The following is a 17,341-nucleotide window of genomic DNA, read 5'->3' as shown; positions in this document are numbered from 1 at the left end:
CATCTTACATCATCATTGTTACTGTATGCAAACAGTGTCCAGCTTTACTTTAGCCAGTTTTACTAACGTACTTTTTTACTTCAGAAAATCAGCCTCTCTGGGAGGCTGATTTTATAGCTGATTTCTTTACGCACTAATTTTCTACTATAGTTTACAACATAGCATTTGAATCAAGGTAATTCAGTTCATTATATGACAAATTGTGTATTCGATGATATCATCTATCTCTGGATTTTTCTATTTGTTTGGCTTTTTTTATAAGATCATATGTTTAAAAATAGAAATGATTTAAAAACACTTTTTTTCATCATTTTGTTTTGAGAAAATTAAGGTTTTGTTTGTTTATTTTAGTCTTGAATCGCAGGTCGTCTTCACGAATGTTTCCCATGCACCTTTTCACATTCAAGATCAAAATCAGTGACAATGAACATTAGGTCAGACGTCACTTTGATGCTGCCCTCACAAACAGGGCCGTCATTTATTGATTCATTTCCAACTTTTGTCTCATGTTTGCTTTTGTGTTTCATAATCTCAGAGTTGGCTGAGGAGGAATTCAATGTGCCACAAATGTACTGACAGTAAATGTGTCTTTGTGTTAATGGAATGCAGTTCAGCAGCTTTGGGGTGACTTTGTTTCTCATGAACTCCGGATGTGAACTGACATGTTCTGTCATTTCTTAAATAGTAAAGTAACAGCAACGGTTTGTGTGATTTCAACAGTTTTATTGTGTTTAGCATTTAAATCAAAATGGGATTTAAATGTATGTTACTTATGTTATGTTACTTAGTTTCTACAGCATTTTAGCTGTAGAAACTAAGTAACATAACATAATATATACATAATAACAGTAAAACAACAGATTAAGTGAACAGAACTTAAATAAATAAATAAGAAACACGGGAAGCATAAAAGGGTGTTGTCATCAATTTTATATAATCGTTTTTTTGGTGCTCTCAATAAAATGCTGCTGATCCAGTTCCAGAACAAACACAACAAACCACAAATTACACAGAATGATGGCTTAAAACAGTCATCCAGTGTTGTCCTCGCCTGATCTTTAGACATTATAAAAATGTTGGGCAAACATTTCTTGATATATGATAGAAAAATAGTCACAAAACCTGCTTTACATCAGATATCAGATGTACGAGGTCGTACCTGTAGAAGACAAGTTTGACCAGCAAAAGCTGATAATCAACATGACTGTGTATCTTCATGAACAAGAGTAACTAACTAAACTTAACACAGATGCATATGATTTGAAGTTCATGACCCTCATGCCCAATTGTCCGTTGCAGAAATGCTTTTGTACTTTAAAACAAGCTCATGAGTAAAATCTAAGACCATCTGACTAATCTGCTCAAATAAAAAGGACAAATGTTTTAAAATATACTGCACTGATGACTGAGCTGGTTCTGGGGGGTTAAAGATGGATGTGTTGTGCTTTGATGCTGCTCAGTAGGTCAATACGACTATTTCAAATTTCAAATGACAAAAAGTGAAGGGTCAAAGTGAGCCAAATTTAACTTAAGTAAATAATATTCTTATTTACTCCACAGCAGAGTTTTTGCTCTTTTTTGTGGACTTGTGTGGAGTTGTGTCACATTCACACAACTAAATCTAAAATACATCCTGGAGCAGTTACTGCTGGACTCTGATATTTGTCAGTTTTCTTGTTTTGGCTTCTTTACGTGAGATTTGCCTGTTAAATTAAACCAAAGAGCATTTCTGTTTGTATTCAGTATAAAGTCTAAGGTCACTCTCAATATCAGTCTTCGTCATTATTGTGTTTACAGCGCTCTCGTATTTTATTTTATTTATTTATTTTTATTTCCATTAAATTTCCATGAATTTTCTTCACTTGTTTAACAGATTTTAAAAAATGGTTTTCATGCTTAAACTGACATTAATAAAGTGGCCGCTCTGCTGTAACACCAGGTTTCACCAGAAGATGACAGCAACCTTCAAATTACACTCCTGCTCATTTCAAGATTCATGGAGAAGTTTAACTAGAGCAGCTCTGAGGTCCAGGAGGTTACATGTTCATGAGTTTGTAGTTTATCAGATACTAAAACACTTTAGCTCTTTGTTTTTTAACTCTGAGTGTGATTTAATTTGTTTCCCAGCTTAAGGAACAAATTTTCTATTGATTTTCTATTGTCAGCATCAGGTTTATTCACCACCATGATTACTTTAAAATAACATTAGTTTAAAAATAACAAACAAATTCAAAAAAAACTTTTTAGTCTCAAATACGGGCATCTTCTATGTTTTTCTGTCCTGTTTACACTGATTAATATTCCCTCATTTTGATGATTTTTATTTGCTTTTAGTACTGATGTGAGGAGTTTATCAATGAACACAACAAATACATAACTACTGAAATTTTCTCCCCAACAGCTTGGGGAAAACCACAGAACCACGTGACAAACACACATGATGACAAAAGCTTATTTAGAAATTAAATCCCTGCTACAGTAACAACAGCAGGGTCAAACATTAAAACAATTTCAATGTCACTGCAGACATTAAAAACATACATATTTATTCTACATTTGATTTTACAAGGAAATGCACTTTTAAATTTTAAGATAAAGAAGGAAAATATTTTTTCTTATTTAGTAAGAAAGAAATATTAAAATCTGGTCATGTTGTACTCTGGTCTGAAGTGTTGGGGGCATCAAGTGGAGAACAGCAACTGGATGTCACTGGTTGGACTGGTGGACTGAAGAGCAGATGATGTCAGGATCTGGTTTAAAGTCTGAACACAAACACACAGATTAAAACAATCATTCTGTTTTTCATGCTGGGCCTTGGTATAGCACCATGGTTCATCCTCTGTCTGAAACAAATGGTTTTAGTTCCTGTGCTTTAGCACTTATTTCTTCTGACTGGCTGCCCCTCACTAACAGCAGGTTTGAACAGCATTTGGGAGAGACTTCTATGCCTTAGATTACCGTATTAAAGGATCTCCTCTCTTTCTAACATCATAAAGAAACAAAAAACATTTTAATAAGAGAAAACGGCATTATAAACATATTATTAGGTGAATTACCCCTGAAATTAAATTTGATAGGACCTAAAATTACTTGTTGGCATAACAGTGACACCTTTTGGTGAAGAATTTAATTACAGTCACATGATTGGTTGCCCTTCAAGCTAAAGCAGCACAAGAGCCAGTTTAGCTTACCATGCACTGGACATTTCCTTCTGTGCATTTACGAAATAACCTTCAGTAGTATTAGGTTTATTACCTGTCAGGACATTTGTGGTTTCAGTTTATTGCAAGACGTCTTAATTTTTGTTGAGGGAAGTTTCTATGGATGCTAACTGTATCTTTGCACTCCATGTTGTAAGTAGCATCCATATGCTAGTATAAGCAGTCTTATCAATGGCCTTGTGTTCCCTGGTGAATCAGTTTGAATGTGTTCTTAATTGTTTCACATTTCTCAGTTCTGTTTATTTAATAAGTATTATGTAAAGTAAACATACATTTCTGTATCAAGACATATGGAAGAATCAACAGTGCTTAACTAACATATCCTACTGTTTCCTGTGTTCACGGACTACACACAAACACACCCCAGATTCAGCTCTGCATGTACAAGACTAAAAGTTAATATTGGTGTTGTTACGTGATGTCAAGAGAATCTTTAATCAGGTTTACATTCTGCTGCATATCTTGCTTAGCAACAGGTCAAACTTAGAGGAAGTGGTTTACTTCTGACAGAGAGATGAGAGGTTTGATAAGTCTGAGCCCTGAGCTTGAGTATTGGTGTGGTTTTGTTAGCTTAGTTTAGCATAATGGCTGGAAACAAAGAGAGCAGTTAGCTTGTTTCTGTCCGAAGTCAAAGATAAAGATCAGCTGTACCTGGGCCTTCTTGTTCTGATGATTGTTTGTCCATAACTGATGTCTTCAGGTCTCACTGCTGAGTCAGCCAAATCTGTCTCTGCATAATCAAATACATTTAAATTACTGCATGTACAACAACTGCAAGATTATTATTGCACTACATTTATAGCAAGACATTTTATTTTAATCTTCATATCTGCATTGTTACGAAGGCATTAAGAGATAATCTTGATAAACCGAAGCAGCTTTTCAGTTTCCTCCTCTAAATGCCTACTGTTGACTGCATAGAACTGCGGGCTATTTCTGAGAAAAAAAAAGTCGACGACCGCAAAGCTGCCATTTTGTTTCAGTGCCAACGAACACTCTCACCTCATGAATACTTTTATAGACCTACCTAGCGCACACTGCAGTGAGAAGTTTCATCAGACTAACATTAAACAGCAGGAAGTAGGTGCAGTGGTTTTACATGAAGAACTTTAAAAATAATGAATTGTTCTGAAGAACAGGTTAAGAGGCTGAAAACACAGTTCAGAACCTTTGGTCTGTTCAGTCTTTCTCTTGGTCTGTTCAGTCTTTCTCTTTAAACGTCTCATGTTAACTGTAAATTTGTTCTTTAAATCCAGCTGATACCATCCAGGGAGGTAACTGAAACCACTGAATCTATTTATGCTGTTTTTGTGCAAATAGAAGTGACAACAGGTTTCATACTATCACCTTCAGACTCTTGACACTGTGCTGGAACAAACAGAGAATCTGAATGTGATGACAGTGTATCGATAATGGCACCCTGCAAGAGCTGGACGGGCAGTAAGACCTGAATGGGTTACAGGTTCCATCTCATGCTACAGTAAACACTATGAGAACAAATAGATTTAGGTCTGTTTGCAGACATCATTTTCACATAGAAATTATTTCTACATGCATTTTCCTCTAATAGAAAGCAACAGCTTTAAAACAGGGTGACATTTATGGAAAGTGGCAATATTTGATTTGTATTTGAGAAATTGGTGTCCCAATGTGCATTAAAGACATGGTTTGGATTATGAGGACATTTTCGCTGACCTTCATCTTTTCAAAGCTCTTAGGCTGAGTTTGAGACAGCTGAAGTGTTTTCTTTCTATCAGAAACAGGATGCTGGACGACTGCAGAGCTGTTAGCTTCAGTTAACCACAGACCACAAACACACAGTCCAGCTCACACTGAACAACACTCAGTAAGTACAGTTAAAAACACAGATGGATACATCTGACTGAGCTCCAGTCTCTTCTGCTTATTCAGGTTGCTGAAGGCAAATCTTATCAATTCAGCAAGATGTTTTATCTTACTTTTCTACAACCTACAGCTTTACCCTTCTGATCATGTCTAAAATACATCAAAATCAGCAATAGTCTTCAGAAACCTAAATCTGATTCTATCTTTATACTACACAGCAGCTTGAGGCAACTTTTGCTGCGATTTGACACTGTATAAATAAAATCAAAGGGAAAAGGTCAGAGAAAACGCTTTTGTACTCCCAACTCTGCTCATAATGTCACTGTCACATAATCTTGTCCCTCTTTGGGGGGAAACTCCCACTGGGTTTAAACCTGGGACTCTCCACCATTTGACCTTAGAACTGAAGAAGCTTCTTGGATGAGAGGTGAAACGCCTTCAAGCAACTTAAAGAACTCCAGACGCTTTTCTTTGCAAGCTCCTTTGACTACGATGACCTGGATGACTGAGAACCTTCACAGACTATTTTGTTATGATCTCACTCCCAGATTGATCCCAAATTAATTCACAAAGAAATTCACAATTCACACATTCACAAAGAAACTCAGCATCCATCTTAGCAATGCATCTCCTTCATGTGTGAAATTCTGTTAAACAGCTTCAGTTCAATCAATTTCCTACAGCACCAATTTAACAGTCACCACAAGGTCCTCTAAAGTCTGAGCATTATGCCAAGCACAAACTTTAAAATACAAAAAAATTAAGTACCAACAGCTGGAGTTCCTCTTATGTTCATGTGAGTCTCCAAATGTGAGTTTAGTTCACTTCATGAACACAGTAATCCAAGAAAAATCAAGAACACTGAAAAAACATGTTTGCTATGATAACTTGGAGCTGAAACTGGAATGAGCCTCACTGAACTGGACATGTGTGTGCTTAATAGACTGGCAAATTACAGCAGGATTTTCCTATCCTCGGTCAGAAGGCACAGGTGACTTATATGATGAAAGAGAGGGTCCACAGCAATGATAATTAGGGTTCTTTTAATCCAAACATCTCCAGAAGTGAATTCGTGTGAGTATATGTATATGTGTGTGTGGTTCTGTAAAATAACAGAAATTACAATTAGCAAACAATTAAAGTCAACCAAACTGGTCTAAATAATACAGAAAGGGTTGAACAGAAATGACTAAACACCACCCCCTGGTGGACACAAATGGGCTGCTGCACAGGGATAGACTCCATCTTTACTTTGGGCAGCTCAGTTCACAAGGGTAGCGCCATTTTGGTCAAATCAGCGTGAATATACAGTGTCTCGTGGCTACACGAACAGCTGGAAAACTCTACTAAGCATCACCCAATGTACATAGCTAAGTATATGATAAGTTACAACCATAGAACAAACAAATACAAGGCACTTACTTATCATTCACGCACACGCACTACACATGTTCAGTACAACAGCCCAGCTCCACCAGCGCTATCAAGGTGGACCAGCGCAAACACAAACAAGGGATGGGAGGAATGTACCATCTTAGCAGTGGTTAGAGGGGGTCCGTGGAACAGTCTATATACACAAATCACAGGGGTTTTCTACAGCCGCCCCCTAATGTGTATAGCACATTAGTAAACATCAAAAACCCATGTGAATATAACTAAGGACGTTCAGCTGACAGTTCAGGTAACGTGATAAGTTTTGACACAGGCCGTTGGTATTTATGTTCCCCAATAGCGACTTCAGCTACTCGCACCTGTCCATCCGGGCTGGGAAACACCTGTGTTACCTGTCCTACGGGCCAGGAAGCCCGTGGGAGCTGATAGTCCGCCACCATGACAGTCTGTCCCACTTTCAAAGGTGGAGTAGTCTGGTTCCACTTCTGGCGAGGCTGCAGTCCAGGCAGGTAGCGCTGAATGAACTGAGTCCAGAACCGGTCCGCTATGACTTGGCTGTGACGCCATTTTCGCCTTCCAAGTTCTTCTCTGGTGCCATATACTGCCTGGGGAAGGGAAGCATCGCGCCGCCCCATGAGCAACATATTTGGCGTGATCGGGTCAACATCTGCAATATCCGAGGAAACGTATCCCAGTGGCTTGGAATTAAGTATGCCCTCTACTTCAATAAGAACAGTAAGCAACAAATCCTCTGGCACCGCTTGACCTTTGAGGGCAACTTGAAGTGCAGATTTGACTGAACGGATCTCCCGTTCCCAGGCTCCCCCGAAATGTGGAGCATGCGGAGGGTTGAAGTGGAAAGTGATGCTCTGTTCACTGAGCTTCTCCTGCAGTCGTGGCTCCATCACTTTGAATGCCTCCTGCAGCTCTCTGTCTCCTCCTCTGAAATTGGTGCCCTGATCACTCAGTATTTCAAAGGGTTTTCCTCTTCGAGCAATAATTCTGCGCAGAGCCATGAGAAAGGAGTCAGTGTCCATACCAGTGAGAAGGTCGAGGTGAATGCAGCGGGTCGTAAGGCATTTAAATATAATGCCCCACCGTTTTTCTTGTCTCCTGCCTATCTTTATAGTGAAAGGGCCAAAACAGTCAATTCCTGTGGACCAGAATGGCGGCTGATTTAATCGCAAGCGGGTAGCAGGGAGATCAGACATCTTCGGTGAAACAGGCTTGGCTCTCCACTTCTTACACTCCAAACAGCGATACTGATGCTTCCTTATGGCCTGTCTGCCTCTTAAAATCCAATACCTGCGTCTCAATTCGGCAAAGACACGTTCTGGGCCAGGATGCAGGAGACGTGTATCATAGTCTTTGATGATGAGCTGAGTAGTAGGATGGTCTGGTGACAACACGATAGGATGCAGAGTGTCAACATCCATCTGCTCTGCTCGCCGGAGGCGTCCACCTACTCGTATGAGGCCAAGCTGACTGTCATATTCGGGAGAAAGGTTGCTCAGTCTGCTGTCTTTGTACACCTCTTTCCCAGATTTAAGGGTGTGTACTTCAACAGGGAAGCTTTCTTGTTGCGCCTGTTTGAGAATTTGAACTTCTGTCTCTAGTCGTTGTGCTGCTGACATAGGGAGGCCAGCCGCCCCGTGAGAAGACAGGTGGGTGGCCTGCACCAAATCAGCCCAGGTGTTGTATGCAGGATCAGACTGTGCCAAATCTGTAGTGACACAGGCACAGAAAGCTGATTTCTTTAACTCAGTATTATCTTCAGTGTCTGTACTCACAGTAGGTCGTGCTGGCCACTGCTCAGATGCTTGTCTCAGGAAGGGGGGCCCATCCATCCACTGGCTAGGTTTTGACAGCTCACGTAATGGTTTTCCCCGGGTGATGTCATCTGCTGGGTTCAAAGCCGAGGGGACATACCTCCAGCTGGCGGCCTCAGTCAGCTCCTGTATTTCGGCAATACGAGTACCTACAAACACTTTATAGTGACAGGACTCGGACTGGATCCAGTTCAACACAGTGGTAGAATCGGTCCATAAAGTAGTCTCACTAATGGGCAGAGTAAGCTCACTGAGGAGGAGTCTAGACAGTTGTGCCCCAGCCAGTACAGCACACAGCTCTAAACGGGGAATTGACAGTTTCTTGCGGGGAGCTACACGTGATCTGGCCATGATAAAGGCAGTGTGGACCTCATGTTCTGCCGATTTAAATCTCAAATATGCCACTGCTCCGTAAGCACTCTCTGACGCATCACAGAATACATGCAGCTGGAAAGTTCCCTCTTGGGTTGCTGGGGCTATGTAGCATCTAGGCAGACAGATTTCTTGTAGATACTGTAACTCACTCACCCACTCTTGCCACCGCTGGAGTAACTCGCCCTCGATGGGATCATCCCAGTTCCTGTCATTCTGCCACAGACGTTGAACAATAACCTTTGCCCGGGTCGTGAAGGGGATGATGAAGCCCAGTGGGTCGTATTGAGAGGCGAGGATGCTGTAGATATTTCTCATGGTTGACTCCTGAGGAACCACTGGCCGACATCTGTAGGCAATCTGGTCTGTGGAGCAGTGCCATGCCAAGCCTAAGGTTGGTTCTTGGGGATCTGGTTGGTGTTCAGTCAACCACAGCTCGCAGGTAGGGGACTTTGCTTCAGAGGGGAGATGAGCAATGGCCTCTGGGTAGTTACTTGCCCACTGTCGGATTTCGAAACCACCAGTAGATAGCAACTCTCTGATGTTATCGACAAGTGGTCGTGCCTGCAAAGCAAAGGGCAGAGATTGCAAACAGTTATCGACATAAAATGAGCGCAGCACTGAGTCTAGTACTTGTTCATTGCCATCTTTATGATCCTGCACATGGCGCTGAAGGGCATACGTGGCACAACAGGGGCTGCATGTGGTTCCAAAGGGCAGGACACACCACTCATAAATGTCCGGGCTCCGATCTCTTTCCATATCTCTCCACACGAATCTCAGCAGGGGCCGGTCATGCGGAAGAAGCCGCACCTGATGGAACATACCTCGTATGTCCCCACTCACAGCAACAGGGTGCTCCCTAAATCTCAGCAGGACACCTATTAAGGATGGACCGAGAGTTGGACCTGGTAGCAGCTGATCGTTAAGGCAGTCTTGCCTATATTGGAAGGAACAGTTGAAAACTATCCTAGGCTTATTGTTATGATGCACAATATGATGGGGAATGAACCAGGATTCATCTGTGAGGTTTGCCTCTTCAGGAGTGAGTTTTCTTACATAACCTCCTTGTTCCAGTTTGTGTATTTCTGCATTGTACACAGCCGCTAGATCAGGATCTTTAATCAGGCGCTTCTCTGTGGACCGAAGGAGAGCCATCACTGCGTCATGGTCAGTTCGTAGTTTAGTGGAGTCTCTGCGGCGGAGCAGAGGAGTAGCATAACGAGCTACTCCATCCACCTGTACACGTTCTGTGGTTTTCTGCAGTAACTCCAGTGCCTCTTTGTCTTGTTTAGAGCGAGTTACCTCTTTCTCTGATCGAAAGGGGAGCACATCTAACTGCCACAGCTTCTCAACGTTCTGTCTTAACGCTTGAGAAGGAGATGGTAACAGGGATGTGTGCAGACATGAAGCTTCAGTAGGTAGATGTAGAAAGGTAGCTGGTCCCTGGATGGCCCAACCGAGGTTAGTGTTGACAGCAACAGGGCTGCCTAGTGGACCAACTTTGACAGGTGACAGAGGGGTGATGAGCTGGACATTATCTGAGCCTATAAGAAGCATAGGCTGCACATCCTTAAATGCTTTGATGGGAACGTCGGCCAGATGTGGATATCTCTGACGGAGTATGTCCACTGGGCAGGATTGTTTTGCCAGATTAAGTTCTTTAGCAGTGAAGACACGTCTGATGTGATGTTTGATTTGGGGAGAGCTGGGTGCACTCAGTTCAAAAGAAACCGATGCGCCTTGTAACTGTGACACCTCCTGCCTGATGGTTCGTAGTTTGAGGGACTCCTCTGTGATATTTAATTGCAGGTAATGAACCGCTGCAGATAAAACAATAGTCCGCTCTGATCCATCGTCAAGAATGGCATAGGTGGACAGAGATCGCCCATTGTTGTGGAGGGTAACTGGGACCACTTTAAGCATGACTCTGCCTGAATGAGTGACTTGGTCCAAATACACCATGCTGGAGGCTGTACTCAATGTCAGGATACTCTTGTTTGAGCGAGAGGCAGCTTCATGAAGGATCTGCAGGTGTTGTTCTCCACAGGTGGCACAAGGTTTCTTCAGATTGCAACTGTCAGGCTGGTGACTCCGACCACATCTCCAGCATCTCTTATTGTCATTAATCCATGTAATAATCTGTGTAGTACTCAGCTTACTGAAGTCAGAACAGGAACTCAAGTAATGTTCTGTACTGCTACAGAAGGGGCAGTAGGGCTTAAATTTCTCTCTTTTCTTCCCTTTCATAGGTTCTTTACTGTCAGTAGTGGCTGAAGTGGTATTAGCCGTCGGTGTTGTAGGCTTGTCAGTGCCATAGTAGACTGATGAGGATGTCTTTAATGGTCGTGATGACTTGTCTCTACGATCTGAGCGGGGTTTATCAGATATGTAGCTTTCTGTAGCCCTTCGTGATATCTGTATGGCCTGTGACTTCCTCTCCAACCACTGTGCAAAGTCAGGGAGAGTATAGGTGTTAGCTGAGTCACTCCGCAAGATGCCCTTTGCAAGACAATATTCAGCAAAACTGTCTTGATAGGAGAAGGGGAGTTTACTCAAAAGCCTGTCCACATGGGAACCACACTCTAGTTCGCTCTTAGCAGCTCCTTCCATGGAGTTTAGTAGTCCCACCAAACTACTAACTGATAGAGCAAAGTCTTCAAACCCCTGTGCATCTCCAGCTTTCACTGTGGGAGCTCTCAAAATGTTGTTAATTTCACCTTGGACTAATTGGCGTGGTTGTCCATAGCGCTGCTGTAGAGCCTGCATTGCTTTACTGAAGGGCATAGTGTCATGCACATACCTCTTTGCAAGCTGAAACGCAGGAGGAAACTTTAGATGATCCAGAAGTACTTGGAATTTGTAATCCTCAGACAGGTGTGGGTGTGGTCCCAAAACTCCATCCAGACCTTTCTTCAGTAGCAGGAAATCACTTTCTTTTCCTGTGGTGAAGCGGATCAGGTTGGGTTTTGGGATGCCATAAGAAGAGGAAATAGCCATCTCCATCAAGTTCGGTCTCTGAGAGGAAAGCAGAGATGAGGAGTGTTGTGGGCTGCTCTGAATTACATCATGCTGTGAACTGACAGGTGCAGCTGGAGCAGGATGCCGATAGGTATACTGTGAGCTAACAGCAGGTGGCAGCACTGGTGTAACGTATGGCTGACTGAGAGGTGGGCCTGAAGTCCAAGGCGGATAACCTGGAGAGGGCATGCCAGGCGGCAGCGTGACAGGGTACTGCATAGTGCCAGGGATACTAAACTGAGCAGCACTGTGTGGCACAGACCACTGTGGGGTTGATGACTGCCAATTCAGGTCTCTTTGCTGATACCAGGGAGGATGTGGCTGTTCTGTTGCTGTAGATGCAGACCGGGGTACCACTGGTGTTGGCTGAGCAGCTGATGGCATGGAAGAGTGGACGTATAGAGGGGACTGAGGAATAGGTCGGTTAACAGGGAGAGTAGGAGCTGTTGACTGTAATATTTGAGGGTTATCAACATGATGAGCTGTGGAAGGGGAGGTCTGCTGTACAGTATGAAACTGAGGGCCAGGTATTACTGGAGATATGGGGGGGATGTTTTCTAGTCCGCCCATAGGAGGAGCTTGTGTAGGATTATTATCCACAGTTAGTAAAGGCATACTATGGCTCCGGACCTGGGTTTGTAACTGTACTTGGGGGGTTCTTTGGCCAAAGTTCAAAGACACTTGTATAGCGCTCTGTATCTCCCTCATCTGCTCCTGTACCTGGGTAACACACTGCTCCATCCTCCTTATTCTCTCCATCTCTGGTGAGCCATCGATGCCAGCGATTTGGTGTATTGGAGTAGCTGCGTTAGTGTTCGGTGGAACTGGGTTAGTCGGCTGTGGGGGATAGGTCCAGATGAAGTCATCCAGATATCTTGGAGCCCTATGTGGTCTCCTTTGCCGGGCACCTTGTTGTTCTTCATCATATTGGGATGCCGCCATGTTAGGAAATGCTGTAATTAATCCGGCTCGAAGGACCACTTGAACTGGACATGTGTGTGCTTAATAGACTGGCAAATTACAGCAGGATTTTCCTATCCTCGGTCAGAAGGCACAGGTGACTTATATGATGAAAGAGAGGGTCCACAGCAATGATAATTAGGGTTCTTTTAATCCAAACATCTCCAGAAGTGAATTCGTGTGAGTATATGTATATGTGTGTGTGGTTCTGTAAAATAACAGAAATTACAATTAGCAAACAATTAAAGTCAACCAAACTGGTCTAAATAATACAGAAAGGGTTGAACAGAAATGACTAAACACCACCCCCTGGTGGACACAAATGGGCTGCTGCACAGGGATAGACTCCATCTTTACTTTGGGCAGCTCAGTTCACAAGGGTAGCGCCATTTTGGTCAAATCAGCGTGAATATACAGTGTCTCGTGGCTACACGAACAGCTGGAAAACTCTACTAAGCATCACCCAATGTACATAGCTAAGTATATGATAAGTTACAACCATAGAACAAACAAATACAAGGCACTTACTTATCATTCACGCACACGCACTACACATGTTCAGTACAACAGCCCAGCTCCACCAGCGCTATCAAGGTGGACCAGCGCAAACACAAACAAGGGATGGGAGGAATGTACCATCTTAGCAGTGGTTAGAGGGGGTCCGTGGAACAGTCTATATACACAAATCACAGGGGTTTTCTACACTCACCATAAAACCTGCCATGAAAAAACAACAACACAACACTACCTTTGCTTTGCCTGATTGACTGTTGCGAATTATTTGATATCTTGACAGTGTTGTACGTGACGTGAGTGAGGATGTCATCTTCTTCTTGATCTGATCAAGTGATGCAAAATGAATGACAATGTAAATGCAATATCTAAACAGAGATGGAATGATCTTCTTCTAAACACAAATACTCTCAAACTTGAATGTGAACTTTATTCTACTAAACAAACTCAGACATGAAAGATCAGGAAGTCTGAGTCTCACCTTCAGGTTTCCTGTGAACACATCGTCTCACCAGCAGAACCAGTAACACCAGTAGAACCACAACACACACTGATCCAACACATGACAGCAGAGAGAGAAGAGGAAGAGAGAGTGGTGGAGGAAGAGTGATGGAGGTGAAAGCCTGAGGAGAGGTGGATGTAGGTGGAGTTGTGGTGGTGTGTTTCCCTAAAATCAAGCAAACACAGTCATTAAGTTGTCGTCACATTGTGAATGTTGAAAGCTGCAGAAACACAGACAGGTGAGTGTGTCACCTGTGACAGTGATCCAGCTGGATGGAGACTCTCCATGACCGCTGATGTCACACTTGTAGAGGCCTTCATCAGACCTGGAAACATGCTGGATGGTCATGTGACCTGTAGGCTGCTTCCTGATGAGGGAGCCATCTTTATAGAAAGCAGCTGGGAGGTTGGAGGGAGTGGTCTTTGTTTCACAGAGCAGAGTGACGTCATCTCCCTCCATCACAGGGAGGACAGGACTCTGCAGGATCACTGATCCACCTCAACACAGAGACAAACTACAGCATTTCATCCATTTACACACAGCTTCATCAACACTAACTCCACACACTCAGCTTACCAGTGACTGTCAGGTTAACCATGTTACTGATGGGACCCTCTCTGGACTCACACCAGTAAACTCCGCTGTACCAGGGGTACATATAGCTGATGTTACAGGAAGAACCAGCACCTTCTCCCCAGTCATCTCCACACTGAGTCCTCTGTCTTTTGCTTGTGTTTCTCCTCAGAGTCCATCCAGCAGAGCTGTCGTCCTCCTCACAGCTCAGAGACAAAAAGTCTCCTCTAAAGAACTGAGAGCTGCTGGGACTCACAGTCAGACGAGCTGTGAGGGTTAAAATGAAAGAATTATGATCTGTTAGACTTTAAATTCTGAAACATGAACCCAATCAGGTCATATTAGTGAGCATTTCTCAGGTTTAAACTGTGACAGAAGAAGGTTACTGACCTTGGTTTGTTGTGCAGCTCAGCAGTGAGATCAGAACTAAAGAGAAATGACACACAAACTCATATCTTTCTCAAAAAAGACTAAACATAAAGTGATCAAATCTAAAAGCCATCTGGTAGAATATGTCATCAATCCATCCATTTTTTTAACCATTTATTCAAATCACAGTTGAGGAAAAGCTGCAATTTATTCCAGCTGTTATAAGGTGAGTACAGATCATTAGTCCATCACAGACTAACATTCACTATCCGAGTTAACCAAACATGTCTTTGGACTTTGAGGTAAACCTACACAGGCACTAGTCACTGCACCTCTGTGAAACCTGTACTGTTAAATATGATTTACAGATCATTATTTTGATAAACATCTTCAGTGTTGGGGAGTAACACTATACATGTACCACAGTTACGTATTTGTTCCGTTACAGTTACCGTTTAAAAAGGTGATATTCAGAATACAGTTACTTTGTTGAAATGAATGGATTACACAGCGGCCTTTTCCTGTTTCTTATGTTAGGCTATGCCCTCTCTATTTCTGGTAATTCCACGCCGGTAGAACCTGAACAAAACTCGCATTAAGAGGCTCTAATGCCTGTGTCTCAATCTCACGGCCCATGTCACCTCTACTTGCGGCCTGCATAATGACGTGAAGAAATGTTTTTTTAAATTATTTTAAATTATATAAAAATGTTTAATATAAAGCCAATAGGCAGAGTGTTACAGGCATCGCCCTAAAGAATGTAGCATCATGGGCAGTGTAGTCCATGCTGCAGGGAGAATGGACTGCTGTACCCGTTATGTGTCTGTGAGCGAAGGAGGGAGAAAAAGGAGAGTGGAAAAGTACGAGTTGTCATCGAGGAAAAACGGGAGCTGGAAGCATGTAAATATAATAATAACCACTGCAGCCAAGAAGAGTGCCTGACGAGCGCAGTTGTAAGTAAGCTATTAAGACTCGACTGTACGCCGTGTTAGTGTTTTCCTCCGAAACAATAAGTTCCGTTGGGGCAGCCTTTCAACGCCTCTCTCTGTCTCTAGCTAGCAAAGCTGACCCAGACATGAAAGTAAAGCTATTTTTGAGCTCAACATGGAACCCGACGTATCAGCCAGAGATGCCTTTACTACAGTTCGGAGCCGCAGACCTGTTTTATATATGCGTGGAATAGTTTTCTATACGAGATCGCTGCTAAAAGTGCAGCCTTACCTAATGTCCATTTATATTAAGATATTGGTATGGTGAATAACCTTTAGGAACAGTAATAAATCACACAGCAATAGTACATTCATGTGGTTGTAAATAGCATGGTAATATATTAAGTAATCCAAAGTATTCAGAATGTGTTACTCTCATTGAGTGACGTAATTGACTATGTTACAAAATACATTTTGGGGCATGTATTCTGTAATCTGTAGTGGAATACATTTTAAAAGTAACCTTCCCAACACTGGACATCTTACACTTTTTCTCTGACTGCTACTGAATTTAAAGTTTTTAGTTTTTATTTTTTTATTTTCTGTTTTTTAATCTGAAAAAAGTGTGCTGACTCTACTGTATACTTTAAATAACCCACTAAAGTCACTTCAAAGTTCTGTTGATATAATGAGTGAATGATTTGATCTTTTCACTGCCTGCTGTGTTTCCTCGACTCCTGAGCAAAGATAAAGAGTCAGTTCAGACCTGCAGTTGGTCCTCGTGGTGTTTTGAACTTGAATTCAGCCTGATTTGTTTTTCATGTCTTCTCCTCCATCATCAGTTATCAGGAGAGCAGACAGTCAAAGTACAAGAATTCAAACAAACACAGAGATTCTACTTACAGAGCAGACACAGCACAGATGTTTCCTTCATCGTCCTTCTCACTCATTTGAGCTTTTTTTCATTTCTGTCACTGACACCAAGTAAAGCCCGCCCTCTTCCTCTGAGCACCAGCTTTCTATTGGTTCAAACACAGAGGTGGGGGGCTATTTATAGTATTTACTATTTACTTATGTTGTACTTGTGTACAAATTAGAGATGGCCCGATACCACTTTTTAAAACAAACGCACAGAAATCAATAATTTCTACAATATTTAAATAGATTCAACATCTTTCTTCAACAGAATTGCAGACTGCACAGATGATATCTTCCCAAAGGAAAAAGTACTATACCAGGGTGTATATATGACTTATTACTTACTATATACAATAATGTATTTTTATACATTTAATCAGATGACCACTTTTGTTGTAAGATTCAGATAATTATTTATTCAAAGTTTTTAAATGACATAAAAAAGAAAAATATTTCTTTGTGCCCCCCTCTCCCTGTTAATGCCCAACCTGTGCCCTGGGCAAAACTTTGCCCGCACAGTTACCAGCTGTCAGCTATGTATAAAAAGGATCCTGGTGTTATTTGTCTCTCAGAAACAGTTCATAACTTCCCTTCAACTCATTCATGTCACCTAAAAGGTAAACCTGTTTCTCCATCACCTGTTCAGCTCTGATGATTCAGTAAGGACATCTCCTGGTTTCATCTTCATGTTTCCCTCTCACCACATATCCAAACGGATATCATGACCAGCAGCTTTACAGCTGTGGCTCCAGCAAACATCAGCTGATACTAGAATGTAATATTAAACAAATTATAACAACAGCTTATCAAACTTAAATGTGCTGCTGTTGTTTATCTGCTAGTCTCCTCTTTCTAGTGCAAAGTGAGCGATAAACAAACAAGAAAGACGGGACAGCT

At 42.1% G+C, this 17,341-nt stretch overlaps 1 protein-coding gene across 1 annotated transcript; it reads right to left on the bottom strand.

The window, feature by feature from the left end:
- Positions 1-912: 912 nt before the first annotated feature.
- Positions 913-16,541, bottom strand: LOC146713125 (uncharacterized). The gene is made up of 8 exons (XM_085452331.1): positions 16,430-16,541; positions 14,619-14,654; positions 14,232-14,495; positions 13,907-14,152; positions 13,635-13,820; positions 13,389-13,478; positions 3,873-3,951; positions 913-2,762 (listed from the first exon to the last, which is right to left on the bottom strand). The coding sequence occupies exons 1-8, from the start codon at positions 16,458-16,460 to the stop codon at positions 2,756-2,758; spliced, it is 939 nt and encodes a 312-aa protein (XP_085308457.1). The 5' UTR covers positions 16,461-16,541; the 3' UTR covers positions 913-2,755.
- Positions 16,542-17,341: the final 800 nt, after the last annotated feature.

The sequence above is a fragment of the Copadichromis virginalis genome, linkage group LG3 (assembly GCF_057382275.1).
Source record: "Copadichromis virginalis isolate Kocher_CV1m ecotype Utaka linkage group LG3, C_Virginalis_male_GT1.1, whole genome shotgun sequence".
Lineage (NCBI taxonomy): Eukaryota > Metazoa > Chordata > Actinopteri > Cichliformes > Cichlidae > Copadichromis > Copadichromis virginalis.
The sequence above is the reverse complement of the archived record's forward strand: the minus strand, read 5'-3'. Positions and strand labels throughout refer to the sequence as shown.